Source organism: Rhinolophus sinicus, linkage group LG07, assembly GCF_036562045.2.
Source record: "Rhinolophus sinicus isolate RSC01 linkage group LG07, ASM3656204v1, whole genome shotgun sequence".
In the NCBI taxonomy this organism is placed as follows: Eukaryota; Metazoa; Chordata; class Mammalia; order Chiroptera; family Rhinolophidae; genus Rhinolophus; species Rhinolophus sinicus.
In genome coordinates, this window is record NC_133757.1 from 15095758 (window position 1) to 15118383 (window position 22626).

The 22626-nt window shown below is 45.4% G+C and overlaps 1 protein-coding gene across 1 annotated transcript in view; it reads left to right on the plus strand.

Moving 5' to 3' along the window:
* The first annotated feature begins 8640 nt into the window (after positions 1-8640).
* The window catches only part of LOC109444060 (guanylate cyclase 2G), a 42537-nt gene continuing 28551 nt past the window's right edge, over positions 8641-22626 (plus strand). Inside the window, 9 exon segments of the mRNA XM_074339069.1 lie at positions 8641-9053; positions 10486-10834; positions 12136-12251; positions 14448-14633; positions 16064-16184; positions 18737-18910; positions 20029-20142; positions 20190-20204; positions 20889-21052. Of these exon segments, the coding sequence (XP_074195170.1) occupies positions 8664-9053; positions 10486-10834; positions 12136-12251; positions 14448-14633; positions 16064-16184; positions 18737-18910; positions 20029-20142; positions 20190-20204; positions 20889-21052 (1629 nt within the window). The 5' untranslated portion in view covers positions 8641-8663.

Here is a 22626-nt window from a genome sequence, read left to right on the forward strand (position 1 = left end):
CAGTGCTTCAGAAGCAGAAACCAGGTTTTTCCCATTTTTGAAAGCAGGGAAGGACAGGCCTTATAAGTGGGCCAACTTCACATAGTGCCACCGTGTATTTACATAGTGCCTCCCAGTTTATAAAACACTTCCAGACTATTTCTGAACAAACCTGTGAGATGTAAGTGGGGACAATACCTTCAATACCCAAACCTTCCATGGCTGCTGGGAGCCAGGCCCTGCGACAAAGACTTCATTTGGGCCCCACAGGAAAACTGCCAGGTAGTTATGATTTATATAGATGAGAAAAATGGAAGCTCAGAGAAAGTTCATCACCTTCCCCAGATCCTATAGCTTGGTCATGGGGTAATGATGGTGGTGGTGGGGCCAAGCATTATTTATTTTTTTTAAATAATTTCAGGCTATTTTGTAAAGCCAGGTGATTTGTAGCTTGTCTGTGAAAAAGAGCCCTTCTTTAGAGGGCATGGCTGTTTGCAAAGCAGATTTTAGAGCAGGTTGTGGGGAGAATGAATCAGTCAGGGTGCCAAATATTATTTAAAGGTTTTAGGGCGGTGTTTCTAGGTTCCAGGCAGGTAGCACTGAATTGATGAAGTCCTTCTAAAGGAAAGCGGAGTTTCTCCTTTTAATAAAACTTCTGCCCTCAGAATCCAGAAGAGCCATCTTAAACCTCTGGCTCCTCTGCGTTAGAATACTTCCTTAGATTTAGATTATGCAAGAGCTACCCAACAATGCTCATCATAAGCATTCCTGGTGAGGGCAAAGAAGAAATGTGGAGATGAGAAGGAAAAGGGAAAGCACAACATGTCTGGAGTAGCTGGGACATACGGGCGTGGGTACACTTGTTTAGGAAGGTTCTTAATCTGCTTTGACAGCAAATCCAAATCTTCAGAAGTTGGGCAACATGAGCCAAGAAGAAAGAGAAGCAGGGTCCTAGAAGTAGAGGCTGAATCAGTTCATGTTAACTGAGCAACGATGGATCAGAAAGAAAGGAGGCAAGATGCCCCTACCTACAGGTAGCTGTACAGCAGGGCAGAGGTTGTGATGGCCAATGAGCAAAAATAAAGCTGTGATGGACTGACCTTTAGCTTCCCACATGGCAGAGCTGACGTTGAAGTTTACTCTTCTACTGAGATGTGAAAGGAAGGGGCGAAGTTCCTTAAACTCTTAACAAGGGTGCCATAATTGGCCCTTCCAATTATCGTAGTTCCATACCCACCCTTTCCTTCATTATCTGATGTTTCCAAAGGCTAATGGCGCTCAAAGGACGTCCTCCAGGGGAGCAATCTTATGTCAGCTCCTTTCTGAAGGCCTTCCAGGTGATCATGACGTGGAGATTATTAAGCACTTCCCCTGGGCTGGCACTGTGCTACGAGCTTTGTCTGCAATATCTTATTTAACCCCCTAGTAACCCTATGAAGAACTTATTATTATCATTTTGCAGAAGAGGGAAAGCTAAGAGAGGCCAAGTAACTTGCTCAAGGCACTTGGCTTACAGGTAACACAGTCTCAGCATCAGATTTTGAATCCAGAGCCCAAGCACGTATCTGTGATGGAGTATAATCTATTCCATACCCCCTTGCAATCTTTTGTATTTATATATGCATTTCTCTCAGCAAATTTCGTTGGTCTCCCAAAGAAAATTAAGAACTATTGCCCTAGAGGAAGTAGGATCCAATGCCAGCCACGTGAACCTGATGGCAAGGGTGAAACAACAGCTTCCTTTTCCCTCCTCAGAAGGGCATCCCATCTGCCCGAATGTGCTTCTTACCACGGAGATCATTTCCCACAGAGTTTCGATTCACTCAACCAGAGGGGGCCAGTGTATCATATATTCTGCTGTGCACACCCCACCGCCCAGCCTTTTCTGCTTAGTTGTCTGCTGTGCCGTGAAAACCCACAGCTCTACGCTGGCTCTGCTGTCAATCCTGCACCACGGGGCTTCACAGCGCACGGGGGAGAAGCTGGCCCCACAGCTCACTGTCTGTAGAAGCTCGTTTTGCTCAACTCGGTCACTGACAGCAACAGTTTGGGTACCGGAGTTCTTGCGGCCACTTGCTCATTATTTGTGGGAAGGAAGTGTTACTGAAGCATGAGCACGGGCTCGACAAGAATGGTTCTTGCACAGATTGCAATAAAAACTTCCCCAAACCCAGATATGACCCTCAACCCCCCGACAACACACACACACACACACACACACACACACACACACACACAAAGCAAATTGCCTTGCAGACTTAGATCTGAGCTTCCCAACTGGCAAGCCATGGCACACTGATGGGCTAAGCAATACTGACCCTTCAGCCCTCGGAGTGGCCCGGTGTGGTCATGGATGGCCTCATCTAGGGGTCTCGGTGTGCCATATAAACACTATTATTCTCAGGGTCTGCAAGGTTGGAACACAGTGACATAGGCAACCTACTCCTTTATCAGCAAGAACTTCCCAGGAGCATTTAAGAATCAGACGGAAAGTGTAAAGGTCCCTGAGAGAGGTGTCAGTTCTAAGTGCCCAGAACCTTCAACAATCCCACAGGAAATTAGGAGCAAGTTAGGAGTATAGCTCAGAGCGAAGATGGAGACCTCACCATTCCACACATGTGACCAGTAGCTCCATGTGGCTACTGAGAACTTGAAATGAGGCAAGTCTATATTGAGATATGTTTAAGTACAGAATACACACGAAATTTTGGAGACTTGGTGTGAAGAAAATAACATAACTAGGTAAGTAATCTTACGGGTTCCTTTTACTTTTTAAAAAGTGTCTGCTGGAAATTTCTGAATGACATAATGTGGCGAACACTCTTATTTTTCTTGGACAACACTGATTTAGACCAAAGGTTATCCGCCTTAATACTGACAGAATATAAGCAAAAGGTGGCGTTGCCTGGTGGCAGCAGTGAACAAGTTATAACTGCTCCACAGGAACCTGAAGACAGCCTTGAGTTTTGCCTGTCCCTCTAGTTTCTGTAGTAGCAGTGGTTTGTTCTTTTGTGTTTGTATAGCATCCATCCAATGGAGTGTGCGATCTTGACTGAAACAATAGTCCCTTGTTATAAAACTGCTACCACCCACTGACTGTTTGTTCAATGCCACACACCATGTTGTGTGCTCTACCTGTTACCTCATCTAATCCTCACGTGAACGCATCAGGGTAATTAGAAATGAGGGAATTGAAGTGCAGACAGTATATAACTTTTCCAAGGCAGCTGAAGTTTCATTTCAAACTGTGCTCCCAACCATTCTGCTCCTCTGCTTCCTATAGGAGGGCGTGGGAGAAACCTCTGACAGAAGCACCAATACTTGGGGGGAAAAACCGCTGATGGAAGCATCAATACTTGGGGGGAAAAACCGCTGAAAGCAGCATCAATACTTAAGGACATCGTCCTCTGCGTGGCAGCCTTGGTTCCCCGTGCTCACAGCATAGAGAGCAGCTCTGAGCGTCTAGCTAGGGAGCTATTTGGGAGGCTTTAATGTGAGCCGAGTGGAAATGACAGGAAATGGGAGGGGTTCTGGTCTCTTCAGACAAAAGCTCAGGAGGGTGGAGGAGTCAGAAGGGACATCCTGCTTCACTTTAGAGAAGTCACCCAGACACCAAGTCTAAGGCCACACAGGTCCCTGATTGGCTCGGATGGAGAAGCCAATCCTTCTCTGTGTAATCAGCAGAGAAAGATGGATTAAGCGAGGACAGACGCATTGTTTATTCGCTCAGTGTTGGGACACTGTGGCAACAAAGGGGTTTTTAGAAAACTTAACATGTTATGGAAAGTAATTATATCACTGTTAATCATTTAGTATCTTTGATTATTGAGTAGCCAGAGCAAGCCGCTGCCCCATCTCCCCAGCACTTTCAGGAAGTTTTTCCTCTTCATGCCAGTGCTTTATTGGGACACGGGGGCTTTATCTGGGAGGCAGGATCAAAGACAACAAAATAAGTATTCAGATCAGAAACCTGGCATTTAGGCCAGACCAACCTGCTAAACTTCAGATTATTTTGTAGCCAGACTAAAACTGGAAAATATTGATCAGAAGCCCCGGATGGTCAAAAAAGCAGCTGCTCAGGTATCAAAGACACTACGTTCCTGGTGGAAACAGGTGTGGGCAAGAGCACACATCACAGGCCAGAGGAAGAGTCTATTTCAGCGCACGGGATAAATACTGGGTGGCTGAAGTACGTTAAGAGACAGGTGGAGTCCCCAGGAGGGAAGGTCCTCTTCCCCTCACACAAACCTCTTCAGAAACAGGACCAGAGTGTCCTCATCAGAAAGCCAAGGCCAGTGCCCGTCCCCGGCCTTCTCGGAGTAGCGTGTGTGCGGTTACCAAAAGGAATGGCTTTTGGATCCAAGGACGTTGCGTTGCTGCAGATATAAGACATATGATCTCCTGCTCTGTATCAGTTCAAACTCTGTTCCACTGTTTCATGGCTCCTCAAACATTTACTCACTAGGAGCTTCGTATTCAGTGAAGTGAGCTCAGCTGTTTGCAAGAACTGAGACCGTGACAGGAACGTTTGACGTCCACACCCCAACAGGTAATATAGCCGCCTTTTATTCGCGCTTCCTAAGCTGGTCAGTACAAGGTGTTCCAGACCTTCAGGAAATCTCCCCTTAGGCATCTGTATGCAAATCCCGGAAAGGAACCTGCTGTACTGCCAAGGGTGGAGTCCGTGGGTCAGTTACGAAGCCACCAGTGTCCTAGGATTTTAGGACAAGAAGCTGGTAAGGTCACAGATCTCTGCCCCCTGCCATTTCCCCACGTCATAGAAAAGGAAACAGAGGCTCAATGACAGGCTTATTCACTCAAGAAGCCTGAGGCTGATGCCTTTTCACATCCTGAGATTTGAGGGAGGGTGTGAGGGCCGAGGTGATGGCTTGTCTCTCCCTTTGTCTTTCCCTCTGGGATATGACAGGCTCATCTCACTATTCCAAGGGGGCCAAACACTTTTTCCTGCCTCTCACTTTCTGGAGAAGTTCTCATCCACACATTCTAAACCCTCACTTTTTCTCTAAATACGGTCAGACCACTCATTTACAAATTGAAGGGATGCAAGGGGAAAGCAGGAAAGGAGGGCAAGCAGCTGGGAAAATGCTAGAGGTTTTATGAAAACCCCACAACCCTGGGTATAGCCAGTTTTATCTGATCTTGGATGTTGAACAGCTGGCCCTGTGTCTAGTTTATGGTCCAGGCTGGTTAGCATCAGGGAAACCATAAGTCAGGCAGAAAGAACGCTTCCTCTGTAATAGTCTCTTCAGGAAACAGAGGTGGGATAAAGTAGCTAGGCATCAAAGCGCCACCCCCACTGACACAGAGAATCAAGCTCTGCACTCCCGCTGGCCACGCACAGGCTACCTTTGTTCCAAAGTATTGTTGGATGAAACAATATGGCCTCTTCCTTCAACCACCATGGTACTTGTAACTTGTAGGCACAAGAATCTCCTAGAAGGAGGGAAGGACTGGAGAAACAAAGTGGAGAACATCGTGCTCCCTCCAGCAGCCACTGTCCCTGTAAATCCCACTAAATTGATTTTAACCTCAGGCATTTCCACTCCAGCCAATGAAGCCCTATGCACAAAGTGGGTGGGCCTGTTACTATAGATAGTAATCACCTAATGATTTCTAGGTGATTGCCATTACCTGGACCACAGCATCTCTGTCTCTCTCCTTTTCTAGGGCCAATGGAGAAATGGAAGGGGCGGGCTGAACTCAGCAGAGGTAATTAGAGCCCACAGAGGTAAGCCAACTGCCTACAAGTGTGAGGGCCCAGGCCAGCATGAGGTGCTCCCGACCTGAGAACTCAGACAGCGTAAGTTGAACCGCCATGCTTTCACTCCACAAACGCAAGTCTGTAGGGTTTCATTTTAATTAAAACTTTCACTTGTATTCCTTATCGCAGGTATGAAGACAAAAATATGAAAATGATGATAAGCAAAGAGAATAAACAGCACTCATAGGTCCCATCATCCAGAAAGAGCCACTTTTAGTGGCTTGGTGTATGTAATCTTTGCATGCAACTTTGTGTGCTTTTTTAAAAACAAAAACCAGCAAAAAGGGAATACTATACCTGTTGTTTTATAATGTGCCTCTTTGATTAATACATTGTGACCATCTTCCTAAGTCCATAAATGCATTCCTTTTTAATGACTGCTTGGTCTTTAGTCATATGGATTCCTCTATATTATTTATCCAGGCCCCCGCTGTTGGACATAAAAGTTGTGTCTAATTTTTGACATATAAACAAGTACTGTAGTAAAATCTTATTATACTACCTTATTTCTTCAGGATAAGTCTCCAAAATTGAAATTTCTGAGTCAAAGATGCACATATTTTTAAGGCTTTTGGGTGCATATTGAAAAATGGCTATCAACACTCCCTACCAGCCGTGTATGTTTATTTCTTCAACTCTCACCAATGCTGAACATCTTCAGTGTTTTCTTCTGTTTTTATTTTGTTTTCAATTAAATGTATTCAGGTGACAGTGGTCAGTAAATTTACATAGGTTTCAAGTGTACAGTTCTGTAATACATCATCTATATATCACATTGTGTGTTTACTACCCAGAGTCAGTTCTCCTTCCATCATCAGTGTTTTCTTCTTGTTCTGACCACGCTCATTTGTAAGCACTTATGAATACAAAAAATAAACACCAAAAAACAAAAAACTTACGTTTATTACGATTAATATTAATTTGCATATGTAAAGGCCCAAAACTATGCTGGATCTGAGGATTCAAAGAGGGACACATAGTCTCCTGGCTTCAAAGATTCTCAGGGAAGGGAAATCTGAAAACACAAAGAATCTAAAATGATCCAGAGTGGGAGTACAGATTTTAAGAAGTTTATATATGAGAGGGGGAGAGGGAACACAGAATATATAATAAAATATTGTTCCTAGAATCCTACTTTTGAGATCATGACTTATATAAGACACACCCATTAAGAGTGTTTCTTTACTGAATTTCTACTAAATATGAGGCACCACGCTAATTATGTACAAGTAATTTCACAACATCCCTTGAGGGAGGCATTGTTAAACTTATTCGGAAGGTGAGGAAACTAAAGCACAGATTTAACTGACTTGCCCAAGGCCACATATATCTTGGTAAACATCTGAGGCAAAAAAATCCAAGGAATTCTGCCTGTGATTAGAGCAAAGGTGTTTTCAGTCTCAGATAGAGATGACTTTGCAAATTGATACTAAGCTGTCCTACCAAGAGGACAGAGAGGTTCTGAGGCTCAGTGAAGAAGCAGTTATGGTGAATTTGAATTTGTTTGGAGAAAAGCAATCCCTCTAACCCGTGGTGTTAGAAATGGCCCCTCGAGGGAAGCCAGCGCTAAGGCAACTGAGGAAATAAGTAGAGAATAATTATCGGCTCTTATTTCCCGCTTCTCACTTCAGATTGTCTCGGAGCTTCTCAAACTTTAGTATACTTAGGGATATATGATATTAAATGTGGATTCCCAGAGCAAACCCAAGACATTCTGATCATAGGGTCTGGAGTGGGGCCCTGGAATCTGTATTTTCCACATCAGGAGAGACTGATGTAGGTGGTGCTTAGATCAAGCTTTGAGAATCATAGCAAGTCTTCTGTGCTAAAATACATAACCCTGAGATGAATGGCAGATGCCAGCTTCTTCCGTCAGGGAGATCCAAAAGAAAGTCCATGATCGGTGAGAACTGAACCCTTTATATTGATGTGCATTTGCCCGTTGATGGCTGGCTCATCTTCCCTGGGGATAGCAATGGCTTCCCAAGGGTCTTGCCATCCCTTTAATGCTTCATATGAAGTAATACTTTATATGTAAAGTGTTACATCTGTAATACTTCACATGTAATTCTTCAACAAAGAGCTGCCCCTGGCTCTTTGCCCTGACCTGTGCAGAAGGAGAGTTAATATTCATCTCTCAGTAACCTCTCCCTGGTGCCCTATGCCAGGGTGAGGGACACAGACTGTGCCAGTTGTGAGTAAACCCTCTCATAGCCATTAGATCCCTTGTTCTAGAAAAATTAGAAGATTAATTCAACGGGTGATAATTATTATCATTATTACAAAATCACCATCATCAGTCCAGCATCAGTCTTTGTCATTATTGTCACCATCGTCACTGTCAGCTAACATTGACAAAATGACTCTCTTTGCCCAGGCATTGTGCCAAATGCTGGATTTGTATGATCTCTGTTAATCCTTACCATATGTTTTGGGGAAGATCCCATTACAGTTTTACCCCCATTATGGATCAGAAGATGACGACATAGAGAGAGGTCACATGAGCTAGATCACACAACTAATTATGTGCCAGAGTCAGAATTCCAGCCCAGGCCATCTGCTTACACTTGAGTGGTTTCCATGATTCTCTTTTTGCTCGTGGACAGGGATCCGAGGTTGGGGGGGGGGGTTCCGTGACTTGCCTAGGACCATAAAGTTGTCAGTGGTATCACTGGATCAATTACCAGGGACTTGCTGGCTCCCTGTCCTAGCTTCTTTCCTCAAGACTGCTGCTCCTAGATGTGTTGGGGCAGATTCTGAAAGGGAAGGTTTCAGTTAATTAATGGCACTGAGTAGAAAGCAAGCTGTGGTCCCCAGGGAACTCTGCATTGTCATTTAAGCTCCTGGCATGAGTGGTCAGGAGGCTACGCCTCTCACAGATTTGCAGTGAGCCAGGAGTTGGATGTCATGCATGGCTCCCAGGACTGGTGCTGAAGCCACACTTAGATCTGGGCTCTGTTTGGGGGTCGGATGCCATGATGCCCACCCACTAGTTCTGACACTCGTTGTCACTGTGCTGGTGACTTGTCTTGCAGCTGCTAAACGCACTGTGGCTTTGCAAGTTCCCTGGAACAGCTCCCATGCTTTCAGTGTGCAAAGGCTCGGTGCGGGCCTCCAAACTGCCGTGGACAAGATCAACTCCGAGCCGGTGGACCTTGGAAACCTCAGCTGGGAATTCACTTATACCAACACAGCCTGCAGTGCCAGGGAGTCTCTTGCTATTTTCACCGACCAGGTCCAGAGAGAACAGATTTCTGCCCTGTTTGGACCCACATGTCCAGAAGCAGCAGAGGTATGCAGCCTTCTGGAAGCTCTAGCTGAGTTTCCATTGGAAGGGGTGGTCTTTAAGATAATGGTACAGCCTTGAATAATCTCTTGACAAGGATGGCTTTATGATAAATTACTGTGTAGGTCTTGGGTACCACTTCTTTGAGATGGGAATTAGACCATGCAATTAGAACAGTTCATATTCTCTTTTTTAAAAGCCTTTGAAATAAATAATTATAAGTTCACTCACTAGATTGTGGGTGTCACTAACAACCTTGTTGATTGTTTGGACTAATTCTTCACTCTAATATTGTCAGCCATGTGGCTCAGAAAAAATTAAGAGGAAAATGAGTGCTTGATTTCAAATAGAAAAAATGTCATTTGTTTGTGTAGGTTTCCCTTTGGTGCACATAATAAATTATTCAGTGATGGTAACAGTAAGTGGGAAAGAATGAAGTGTGACAGGTGACAATAAACTAAGGCAAGACAATGACAGAAAGGAATGACTTGTATTTGTTCAGCTAATGGGGTTGGCTTTGTGGAAGCTCTTGCCTGTCTTGTGCTTTGAGAGGTATTAATGCAAAGGCTGAAGAGGAAGGAGAGTGTCACAGGTCTCACTCTGAAAAATACTGCAGAACTCTCATTAGTCGGTGCTGTAGACTCAAGTTCACCATTCAATTTGAATCTTGTTCTCTCCTGGAATTCTCCATTTGATACATTTCTTGCTGCCCAAAGCCGACCCTACTAAAATACCATAGAGCCCTTCTTCATCCCTCCATCCTCACTTCCACATCCCTAATTCCCAAATCAGAAGTAATTTCTTACTTTCCTAACCTCCTATAAATCAATTGACTATAAATAGTGAAGGGTATATTTAACCCTAAAGCTGTTTTTATATGTCTTAGCTGCTGTAATAGATCATAAACTCCTTTAAGAGCAAGGTCTCCAAAGTTCCTTGTAAGTTGTTGGCTCCTAATGAAAAATAGATGAGAAATGAATAAGGAACAAACTAAGAAAGAAAAACTAAGAGAGTAACTAGTAGCTATGAGTGTGGGCTCTGGAACCATATTTGCCTGAATTCCAATCCTGCTCCACTATTTGCTAGCTTTGTAACTTACATCTCTGTGCCCCCAAGTTTTCATCTATAAAATGGGATAATGATCATACCTACCTCATAGAAATGTTTCAAGAATTGAGATGATATGTGTAAGCTCTTAGTAAAGTGCTTGGCATATAATAAGCTCTCAATAAATGCTGTTTTTATGCTTCTCCTCTGAAGCCTTGCATCCTCAAGTTGGTTACCCACAAAACATTATCTATCAACAATATTCCAAAAGAGAAGCTCCAGTATGACCCATAGCATCTCTGAATCCAAAGTTTATGCAGATACCATTCAATTGGGTTTGAATGTAGCATAAATTCAATAATGAAAAGACATCCTTTTGGTTACTTTCAAGGTTATCGGTTTGCTGGCCTCTGAGTGGAATATCCCCGTGTTTGACTTTATTGGACAAACAGCAAAACTAGAGAATGACTTCTTGTATGACACCTATGTGAAACTCGTGCCACCCATGCATGAAGTTGGTGATGTTCTCCGGAAATGTCTCTGGTACCTGGGCTGGAAGCACGTTGGGATGTTTGGAGGTCACTCTGGGATTTCCTCCTGGCATAGAGTGGATGAGTTGTGGAGGGTTGTAGAGAATGAACTCAAATCCCATTTCACCATCACTGCCAGGGTGAGATACACCAACCATGACGTGGCCCTTCTGCAAGAGAATCTTAGGACCATGTCAGCAGTTGCTAGGGGTAAGTAGGAAAGAGTCTTCTGTTGCTTACGTTTGGAGAAACAAATAGGAAAAGCAGATAGGAACTTTTCATTTTTCTATGGATGTAAAAAGCAGATGGAAACGATACAAAATTAAGGATACATATAAGCAAGTTTCCTGTTTTACTCAATATCACCACCAACAACAAATTTTTTTTTTTTTAAATCTAAAATGAAATCCCACATGCTATAGTGTTATGATGCACTGAATAAGTTCTAGAAGCATCTGCCAGGTGGGCTGGATACTGGACTTGGGCTGTTGTGCAGAGCATGGGCTCTGGAGACAGATAGCCTAGGTTTGAAACCAGTCTCTGACCCTTTCTAGGTGTGTGCTCTGTGTGCCTCAAATACCTTATCTGTAAAAGGAAGATAATCATCCTACCTACTTCACAGAATGGTGAGGATTCCACAAGGTCATGCCTGTAATGCCCTTAGCACCGTGTCGGGACATAGTAATCAGTCAGCCTATGACAGCCATTGTTTTTGTTGTGGTGCTTCTAAGGGTCTGCTTTCTAGTAGGAATTAATAACTGACACCCTTCTGTTCTTCAATAAACTGAGAGTTTCTGGCCTTGGCACTTTGGGACTTGCTGATCCCTTGGCCTGGAGTGCCACCTGCAACCCCGTTGTCCCCCATTGTTCACTTGTATAGTGTCTATCTGACTGTCAGCTCCGTGAGGGCAGGAGCCTTCTGTCTTGCTCATTGCACAGTGCCTGGCACATGGTTGGAGCTCAGATAAATAGATGATAATTTGTCTCATTTAAAGAATGTCACTATTTCATTCGTGTGTCCTCAAAATGCAGGTTGACAGGTTTGGGTGGAAGGAAAAAGTACCATGGCCTACTCCGTTTCCCCACCATCCCAACTCAAAAATTCTGAATGCTCCTGATCTGAGGTCCTCTGTCAACTCCTCCTGTGTGGCTGAAGACTAACAAGCCAGATCTGTTGTTCTGAGTCAATGAAACAGAGAAACTAGAGCACAGAATCGGTCTGAGACTTTCTTGACTTGTGCTTCGGGAGAGAGCTGCAGCGAGTCTTCTGTTCCATCTGGCAAAAGCTGCCAGTTTGTGTACTGCTGGTGGTTCAAGAAGTGTGCATGCTGGGAATAGTTTGGGCATTTCTCTTCCCTAAAGCGTGTTCAGGGAACAAAGAGTTCATGTCTCATTTGGAGCAGTTTTAGGCTTGACTTTAAAAGTGTGTGTGTGTGTGTGTGTGTGTGTGTGTGTGTGTGTGTGTACGTGTGCATGTATGTGCGATTGACTTACTTTGTTTTCTCTTATACTTATCATCTTAATCTGCAGTTCAGAGGATGCAAAAATTATTCTGCTGGCTGCAGAGAACCTGGGACCCAATACAGGAGAATTCGTTTTCATCAGTTTGCAGCAGTTGGCGATGGGTGTTGATGACCCCTGAACGGCTCCTGCTGTAAGAGGTAACAAGTATGGAGCATTTGCCATGTGCCAGCTGCATTCGCTCCCTGAAGACTCACCACAACCCCATGAGGCAGGCACTCCTGCGTCTTCATCTTAAGATCAGGGGACTGAGCTGAAAGCACTTACCAAGAGTTCTTTGGCCCAGTTAGTGAGAGGCTGAGCCAGACCTTGAACCAGGCTGCTGGCTCTGGAGCCTGGCCCTTTGTATCAGTCAGCAAACACCAGCTGAGGAAGAACTGCCACTTCTACCAGGTCACTGAGTCCTCCCCAAAAGACTCTCAAACACAAGTGGCTCTCACTTCCTTTTCTTGTACGGCTGCCTCCCTGTATCCCTGTTGGTGTCGTCACCAAGGCCTGCACAGACCAACACACCAGTCTGATGAGCCAACTGTTGGGTGATTTGGTGCTTTTGGTAACAACAGCAATGGCTCTGATGCTCCATGTGCCTCCTATGAGGACTGAGCTATATGTTTTATATGCACCATTGCACTGATATTCCCAAGAGCCCCCTGAAGCAGGTATTCCATGCCTTACCTGCGTGCATCATCACATTCAATATTTCTAACAGCCTTGTAAGGTAGATATTATTAGCATTCCAACATACAGATACAAAATTGAGGCTTAGGTAAGTAAGGTACCTTCTCCAAGATCTCAGAGCTCCCGAGGAGCATAGCTGGTATTCTAAACCAGGTCTTTTGGACTCTGGGACTGACTGAGCCCTTTCCCCCAACAGCTCTGGCTTATGGAGAATTTACTGGGTGCCAGGCCCCACTGTGAGCTCTTCATGTACTAAAACTCATTTCAGCTTACACCACCCTCTGGAGGCTTTTATTTTCCTCATTTTACAGGTGAGGAAACTGAGGCCCTGAGAGGTGAAATAACTTGCCCAAGTCCATACAACTAGTAGGAGGAAGAGCTAGTATTCAAACCCAGGTGGGACAGCCTCAGTGTCTGTGTATTTAACCTCCACTTTACACTAGCAGGCTTCTGAAAAAAGTCACTCACACAAAGTTATGGACACGCTGTATAATTTTTCCAGTAGCTTTATCTTTCTTAAATGGGCTTGTTTTATATGACCCTAAGAAGCTGAAGTGGGACAAAAAGAAATAAAGGAAGACGTACAATAATATTCCACATTCCTTTTATCTTTTCATCCTGAAGTGGTTTGGATTGCCAAAAGTGTCTCAGATTTCTATGGGCAGCCAGTGTGGATTCTAAACCTATGGCAAACTACCCAGAACATTTTCCTACCTTCCTCTGCCATTGCTGTCCACCCCTTTCTCGTCACTCTTCCTCTTACCTCTCCCTTTGGACAGATGAGGAGAGGAGAGGATGGGTCAAGTCTTAGCATTGGCCGGAAGCTCTTCCGGAGCCCTGGTCGCTTTCTCCCAAAACCTTGATGATCAAATTCCAATTAGTTTGTAGCGGCAGAAAGAATATGGAGCTAACAATGTACCACACAACATCTATGCGATGGAACTCATGCTGCTTTAAAAAAGAATCACACAAATCCATTCTGTAAGAGTTCCTAATATAGGCTTATGGGCTTCAGTGGGGAAAAGAACCACGCTGCACAGCAGCATTATAGTGTGATACTATTTATGCAAAATGCACACATGCACCTATGCCTAGGACGTGTGATGACTTCTCAGAATGCACAAGAGAGAGCAGTAGGGAACTCGGGGGAGATCCCACGATTTTATATACATATATACACATAAATATGATATTATTTTCATAATAGTAATATTATAGATAATGAAAATAACAAACCACTTAAGCCACAGCAGAAAATCAAGAGTTGGCAGTCCTGTTTTTAAAGTTTTTACCACCCATTTCTAACAGGTGAGCTTTTTATATCTTAGCTGCTTGCTGTCAACTTGATTTTATTTATTTATTTATTTATCTATCTATCTGTCTGTCTGTCTGTCTGTCTATCTATTCATTCATTCATTCATTCATTCATTCATTCATTCATTCCTTGGCTCCCTTCTCACTGCTTCAATGCCAGGCAGAAAAATGTGGACCTTGCATGTCATACCTTCCAGAGTCATTGTGATTCTGAGGATTAGAATGTAGAGATTCAAATTCAATCTTACCTTTTCACAGTTACTCAGGGTATTTTTCTACAGGATGACTACATTGATTTATGATTTTTCAGGACAGTTTTTGGAAGGAGGCATTGACCAATCCGAAGGGGATGCACTTCTCCACCGTCTATGAGTCCATGCTTCTCATCGCCCTCAGCTCCTATGGAGAAGGCCCTGCAGATGAAGGCTTCCAACAACATGTCTACTGAAGGCTGAGGGGTCCGCCCTTCCACAGCTCCATCTCCACAGAGGAGCAGGTCTGCCGGGGAGTCATCCTGTACAGGCCCCTGCCTTCCCTTCTTTGAGGATATTTGTGTTTGGTTTTCACATTCTCCCTCTTAGCTCCTCTCTTCTTTCCCCACCCCCTATCACACACACACACACACACTCTTCCTCATCTTCCACAGCCCAGAATAAACAGTGGTCTGATGCTGTGTTGTGAAATCTACACCCCAGGAACCATGGAGGAGGACAGAGGTTACTAGGTGAGAGGCCAGGTGGCTTTTGGAGTCAGAGACATGGGCTCCCATTCTAGTTCTGCTATTTACTATCTGTAGGGCCTTGAATTGAATTGCTTAACGTCCCTACATCTCAGTCTTTTCACCTGAGAAATGGGACTGATAATGACGTCTGCCTCCAGGCTGTGGTTCTGAGTGTCTAAGAATGTATGTAGCACATGGCAGCAGCAGAACAGAAACCAGTAAGACTCAGACCATGACAATTTCCTTTCCCAGCAGGATACCAGGACCGAGAACCAGAATGGAGCAGTCAGCAATGTGCAGCTAGGACATGGCAAGGCAGGCCGATGGCCTGGGACAGGGAGAAGGCAGTCAGAAAAGAGAGGATCAACCAGTGGTAGTCCCAGTGTGTGTGGGGTCATGGGGCAAAGTGTCGCCCCACAGAGAATCTGTTATTGAGAGACCATGGGCCAGAGCTGGAGCTGCTTCCAGTGTGGGGACAAGCTGAGCCTGAAGGTGATGGATGACAGGCCACTGATGACAGGGGCTGCATTAAGAACAAGGCAGTCGATTGTGGACTGCAACACACACAAAACGATGATCAATCAATGAGTATTTGGCGAGACATCTACTGTCAGCTCTGTATCAGGTCTTATAAGGAAAACAGTACCTACAGCTTAGTAGGCACCTATACGTTTGTTGACTGAATAGTTGAGAACATGTATTGAAGACCTACTCTGTACCAGTTAGTGCAATAGGTAGTATACCTATCCTGCCTCATGTAACTAGCCTTATACTCAATAGGACAGTGGCTAACCCTATTTTATAAATGTGTGAGCTGTGATTCAGAGAGATTCAGAGGTTATGGAACTTACCCTAAGTTTCACAGCCAGTAAGTAGCAGGGCCAGCCTGGCTCCAAAATCTATCATCTTTCAATTAAACCATACTTCCTCCTGTCTATGGGCCAAAGAAATGTTCCTGACATGAAGGAGCGTGTGATCCAATCAGAAAAATGAGGCCTAAAGAGATAAAGCAAAAATTGCGATCAGGTTATTAGCACCGGCCCAGGCTCATGGAGGCCCCTCCACTTTCTGTGGAATGGATGGAGAACATGTATTATGTTACACTGTACAGAGGCTGGAGAGAAATTCCTCCTAACTGAGCCAAGGGCTGTGAGTCAGCAGGCCGTGGGCCTTTTAAAACCCTGTATTTGCTTCCCTCCTTGAAGGTGAGCCCTTACTCTGCCTACCTTCACGACGCGGTCCTGCTGTGTGCACAGACCGGGAAGGACATGATAAAGCCTGGAGGAGATTTCCGGGACGGGCGGCAGCTGGGCAGCACAGTGAAAGGTTCCAATCGGACTGCACTGCAGGGGTAGTGGCTTGACTGCTGGCGGGGTTTTGTAACTCGGGCCTGCCCCCCAGTCAGTGGGGCTCTGAGATGTTGGGCTTGTGGTTTAAGGCCACCGTTAGGGCCTTCCTCACACTGAGTTATAGAATTCCTCCTTCTTGTGGGGATTCCAGTCTTCCAGAAGGGTGGTGGAGGTTAAACCTCCTAGCTGCCTTAGTCGACTCTTCCTGCTCTGTCCAGAAGGCTGTCAAGACCAGGTGAGGGGGCCTCTAGGGCATCCTATCCCCTACCCCCACCCCCACCCCAGAAAGTCTCTCTTATAGTTCCTTTCAAACTGGTACAGCAAGAATAAAACTCCAGAGAGTGGGACCTGCGTGCTGGGGTCTCGTTCACGATCCCTTCCGTTTCACAGCCAGTAAGTAGCAGGGCCTCATTCATGACTGGCAACCTGTAAAGATGGGGCTTAGCCTACTTGACTTTCCTTGCCAGGGCGAGGATAGGCTTGGATGTGATCTGTTTTGAAATCACCCTGGGGGTTGACCGGTGCTGTCATCTTTTTGTATTCCAGTTTTCTCATTTGTAAGACAATACCTCCTACAGCATATAATAATAATAGCTAGCATTTATAAAGGGCTTACCTTTTACCAGTCTGGGTGCCAAGAGCTTCTGTGTGTTATCTCACTTAATCCTCACACAACCCAGGAAGTAGTACTATTACTCTCTGTGTTATATTATGAAGGTGAGTAAACCCAGGGTAGAAACGTTATCTACTTGTTCAGAGTCACCAGGTTACTACATGGTAGAGCCAGAATTCAGAATAAGGCCGGCCTTTCTCTAGGGCTCATGTCTTCACTGATGTATAACATTGAAAAGTAATTAAAATGTATCTAGGGCTTGGCACATAGTATCTACTCATTAAATGGTAGCTATTTATCTTTTGTTTGGCTTATCATTTGCTTAATAAATTATGACCTAAACTTTATAAAAAAATTTAAAGAGAACAGCTGGGGCCTGCCCTTTGGGGTTTTCATAGACTCAGTTCACATTTGCCCTGTCAATACCTTTTCCAAGTAGAAATTTTAACCTTCTTCCCTCCCTTCTTTTCTTCCTGACCCTGAAGTATTTACTTAAAAAAAAAAAAGGCGGTGAGGTGAGGGGAGTCTGTTTTCCTGCTCTCAGTTTAATCTCCTCTGCCAGGTCAATTTATTTCCTCTTTCCTGCCCTTTTAGAAATTCCTAATGGTGGGAGTAGGGGCAGATGTGAAGGGCAGTGAGGCCCTTCTGGGGTGCCTGGGCTCCTTTCAGGGACTCAAGCCTGGATGGCTCACCCCCCCTGCCCCCCTTCCAAGCTGGCTTCTGCTCCCTAAGAGCTGCAGAACCGGACCTTAACAGAATCAGGATATTTGTTTCTGCTTCTCGTGTTCATTTCTGCCATTGTATCCAGCACAACAGCCACAGAGCTAACCAGGGCCAAAGGCCTTTACACCAATTGGGAAGCGGCCCTCGGCGGAGGAGGTCAAATTAGAAAATCGAGGCCTCATCCCTTCTTTGCGCAGTGAACGTACTACACGCTGAGAGCAGCGACCCTAATTGTTGCATAGGCTCCAGCCCCTTCCCTGTGTAAACCTCAGAGGGAGCTGCACTTGAAGCCTACACGCAGTACACCAGCGCGCATGTGTGCAGCCGGCATTGTGGGGCGCTGGGAAAGACATGGTACTTGAGGCCCAAAAAGCCTGCCTCTTCCTGTGTCTGGAAACTAGGGGGAGTCTTGCTTCCAAGCCGTGTTTGTTAGGAATGGATTGTGGTGCCTCCTTAGCAGGGTCAACAGGGACGAGAGGAGTGAAGTCATCAGAGCCCACAGTGCCGGGCACATAGTAGGTGCTTCACAGATGGTAATTTTATGTCCTGTCCCCAGTGGAAATAAATCAGCAATAAGTCTTATGTCAGACCACGAGTCCTAGTTTGGGGTGTGGCGGAGCTGCACTTCACTCCTCTGGGATCTCGGATGTGTCTTTTGTGCGTCAGGTTGAGCACATCCTAAGCAAGAACAAAGACCACACTGGGGCCAGGACTGAGAGCCCGGCCAGTGCCCCAGCACAAACCAAAACCAGGAAGGAAGGGCGGCTCTAAGGACAAAACTTGCAAACTCCTGCCCCAGGGCCTGGCAGTGTGGAGGGGGTGTGGTGAGGAGGGTGGGAGGGCCCTGGAGGAGGTGGCTGTTCCCAGGGCCAGCCACCTGCCTCCATGTCATTGGGCCTCCTGTTGTCCTACATGGTTGTCCTAGGGAAGCATACATCTTGGGTTTTATGGGAAATTACTTAGAAACTGTTTTTGTTTTACATGCTAATGGGCCTCCTCAGCATCCGGTAACAAAGTACAGCTGGCTGCTCAAAGTGGCCCCCGAGGCCCACCGGGGTACAACCTCTGAACTATCCCTTTTTTTCACTCTCCTTCTTGACCCTCTGTCCTAGGCCCTGAAATGGCCTCACAGCTAGCTTTCCGTGCTGGCTGCTGGGGAGGGGTTTCTGCTGACAGGACTTTGAGTCCCAGAGTCCTCTCTGTCTTCCTCACTGTGTGGAATATTCTCTTTCTAGGAATTACTGGCCCCGTGTTTGTGGACTCCCGGGGAGAAAGGTGCATGGATTACTCGGTCTATGCTCTACGGAAATCCAGAAATGGGTCCTTCTTTCTTCCTGTTGTTCATTATGACGGCTACCAGAGAGTAAATCAGGTACTGATGGGACATGTCTTCGAGTTTAGATCATACTACAGGAAGAGACCTGAGAGGAGAGGGAGGGCCTGGGAGCCTGCTGGGAAGCCAATTTGGGGTCCAGTTCCTATAATCCACTACACATTGTCTGGTTCTCTCTGAATTCCCAAAGATTGACTTTGGGCCTTTAAGGTGCTCTTGGCCTTGATTGTGGTTGTCGCTTGGCCACTTCAGATTTAAGTTTAGAACACAGCACACTTACCTGCACCTCCAGAGGAGCCTGGGCCTCCTCTGAGGATCCAGTCGGGCAGGTTACACTAGCCTGTGGTTTGGAGGAGTGGCCCTGGCCCAGGGTGGTGATGGAGCCCAGGGCCCCCAAGGGGGTTGGGTCCACAGTCCGTGAAACAGACTCTTTCAGTCAGCCTGCCTCCAAAACAGGGAGCCCAGTGGACACCAGGATCTGGATGCCATCCTGGGTTCCCAGTACTCAGGAATCCCCAGAAAAAAAAATCTCTGCTTTTGTTCTCTCAGTTATAAATCAATGATAAAACTAAAAGGAAGCCGAAAGCTTAATTCAATATCTGTTTGCCTCCACTGTCACCATCCCCAGTCCAGATTTGACACTTTCTTCTCTCCTTCTCTTATGGAATTTAAATGTATCAAAATGGCTTGGCCCAGAAAATAAAACAACCATGGCAAACAAGGTCCCCAGTATTATAGAAACCGGCATTCTTCACGCAGGGGGAGATGTTTTGGTCTGTGAAATGTCAAGCTGCTCTATAATAAGATTTACCTGCATCAAACATGGGAGAAAATCCCAGCAACATTGCAGAATTGCCACATTATCTTTTAAATCAGAAGGGACGTGGTTTAAATCAAAAGATTGAGTCAGCTAGCTATGGTACCCCACAGAAAGATACTGCATTTCCTTGAATTAGAGTACCTGAAAGCTGGATTTGAAGGGTCTAGATAAGGTGGGAAAATTGGATGGATCAGCAGACATTGGAATTAAGAGATCAAGGCCTGCTTTTTGCAAATGACGTGTGTTTTATTTGCCCCTACTATACCTGAGGTAGAGACAAGTAGGATAAATCGAGTGGGCACTGACCTTTCATTGTCTTTTTTTGTTGTTGTTAAGGCCCATGAGGAATTTCTCCACCATTACTTGGCCCCATGGCTCCTTTACGGAAGGCAGACCTGGCTGTGGATTTTACAATGAGCTCTGTGAAACTCAGCCTACTTTTACAGGTTAGTGTGGGCACTCAGGGAAGATAGCAGGAAAGGATTCGCTATAGCAGGACTTCTCAACAGCAGCAGCACTGATGACATTTTGGGTAGAATAATCTCTGTGTGTGTGGTGGAGTGGGGGGGTTGGGGGATGGGGCTGTCCTGTGCATTGTAGGCTGCTTAGATGCCAGTGGCTCATTACAAGCCAGTGAAACCCCCCAATTGTAGCAACCTAGAATGTCTCCAGATGTTGCCAAATATCCCCCAGGGAGGCAACATCACCCACCTCCCCTGTTGAGAACCTCTGCTCTAGGGAAACTTGGCTCCTGAGATTTGAGGCTCAGGAACTTCATTTCTAAGGAGGTAGAAAGAGTCTGGACAGGAGGGTGTTGCCCGATGTTTAGGGGTCCAGCCCTGGAATTAGATGGATTTATAGCTGAGAACAACTTTAAGGAATTGTTCTCGTTTATTAAACGTAGTAAAGGTTTTAATAAAAGGCGGTGGTGGTATTAGAAGTTATCACTGTTCTCCCCACTGGAAGTTTCTATACAAAGGGAGAGGTGAGTGCTGTTGCTACGGAGACCAGAGAGGAGGTCAGAAAAGCATTCCTGGAAGAGACAAGTCTGAGTGGACTCAGTGTGTCCTAACTTGGACGTGCACCTGGACAGCTTTTGAGGCATGTGCTTGGCAGGGCCAGGCTGGGGCCAGAGTGTGCTCACTTCTCTTAGGCAGGCCTGAGTAATGGGTGATATGTCTCTGCCCTCCAGCTATGACTGCTGTGATTCTCACCATAACCCCCCTGATTTCTGTTTTGGGAGCTGTCATCGTAGGTCTGATTTTAAGGATGCAGAGGGGAAAGTGGCTGAGACCAAATCAAGACATTTGGTGGCAAATCGATTATGACGACATCACCATCCTGCCCCAGAGCAAGGTGAGGCCACACCTGGCCCAGGCATCCACTTTGCTGCTCACTGCCGGTGATTTGTGGAAGGGACATCATCTAGGAGCTTGTGAGAGCAGAGGCTGACATTTATAAAGTGAGAAATCTCAAGCCCTGAGTTCTGGCTCTAGGCCTACCACTTCCTTGCTGCATATCTCTGAGGATGTCATTTCTGAACCTCAGTTTCTGAATACTTAAAAATGATCAGGCGGTCTCTAAAATTCCCCTTCAGCTCTATTACCCTGTGGGTGTAAAACTCGGTATATCCTGCTAAATATTAAAGCTGTCTTCTGGGGAGCATCTAGTTCTTTTCAAAACCATATTAACTCCTTTAATCTGATGACTAAAACAATAAGGTCCATTTGCTCAATTCACGTGTTGCACATCTACTGTAGGCGAAGCGTAGTGCAAAGCATGGGGATACACTACAAATGAGATGCCTTCAGAGGGAGGCAGGTGCTCTGAGAGGTGTCTTCAACGTGAGACAGAAGCCTGGCAGGTGGAGGAATGAAATGTCTCAGCATTGGGAAGACTTCAGAGAGGAGGTGTGGGGGCAGAGCCCCAGAGAGGAGTTTCCAGGCTCTCGGCCTCACGTGGAAAGCTGCTGGCTCGGGTTGTAGATGGCCGTCAGCTGTGGCCCTTGAGCCATTGGCCACTAATATAACTGCCGCGGCTGCGTTAGGGAGTGGAGTCAAGGGAAGTCGAGGAGAGAGTCGGTTGGTTGGCAGAAAGCGGATAGCAGGTTGCACGTTGTGTGAATCCAGCCTCTAGTGAGACTATAGCAGTATGACTCCCCTACCTATGGCTCCGTGGGTGTTCCTTTTTGGCCTAGCCGTATCCTGCGTTCTTATGTGGGGAGCGGGAGCTGAGACCCCACAGGCCGCCCCACACGAGGTGGGGCGTGACATTTGGGTCGAGTGGGTTACCAAGAGAGAAGTAAATAAGGTGTGCCAAGGTGTAGGGTGCTAGGAATGGGAGGCTTGGCACACACATAATAAGCATGACATTATTCGATAAGTATTAGGTTGGTGCAGAAGTAATTGCAATTTTTGCAATTATTTTTAACCTTTTATACTGCAATTATTTTTGCACCAACCTAATATATAACATTTATATAACTTCAAAAAGTACTGCCCTGCCTGTTCTATATATTTTAGCTTGCAATTTTGGAGTGTCTTTTCTTTCTTTCCTTTTTTCTTTTTTGTTTTGTTTTTGTTATTGATATTAAGCAGTATAATCTTTGCAAGTGCATCTTGATGATTCTGGAGCATTTATTGCCTTATCAGAAATGTTAGTGAGAAATGTTCTTTAGAGTATATAGACTTGAGTTTGTATACTTTAATAAGAGCTGTTTGTTCCTGGGAAGAGGGTGAAAGAGGGGATGAATTTCACTTTCAGCTCAATTTATTAAAAACCCACAATTGAAATACATTTTATTTTAAAGATCAGCAAATTCACAATGTCAAAGTGCTTGCTCAGGAGTACATGCTACGCAAGATACTAAGAGAATAACAAGATATGTAGATCTACTGTTGAATCAGAATTTATGTGCTTGAACAAATATG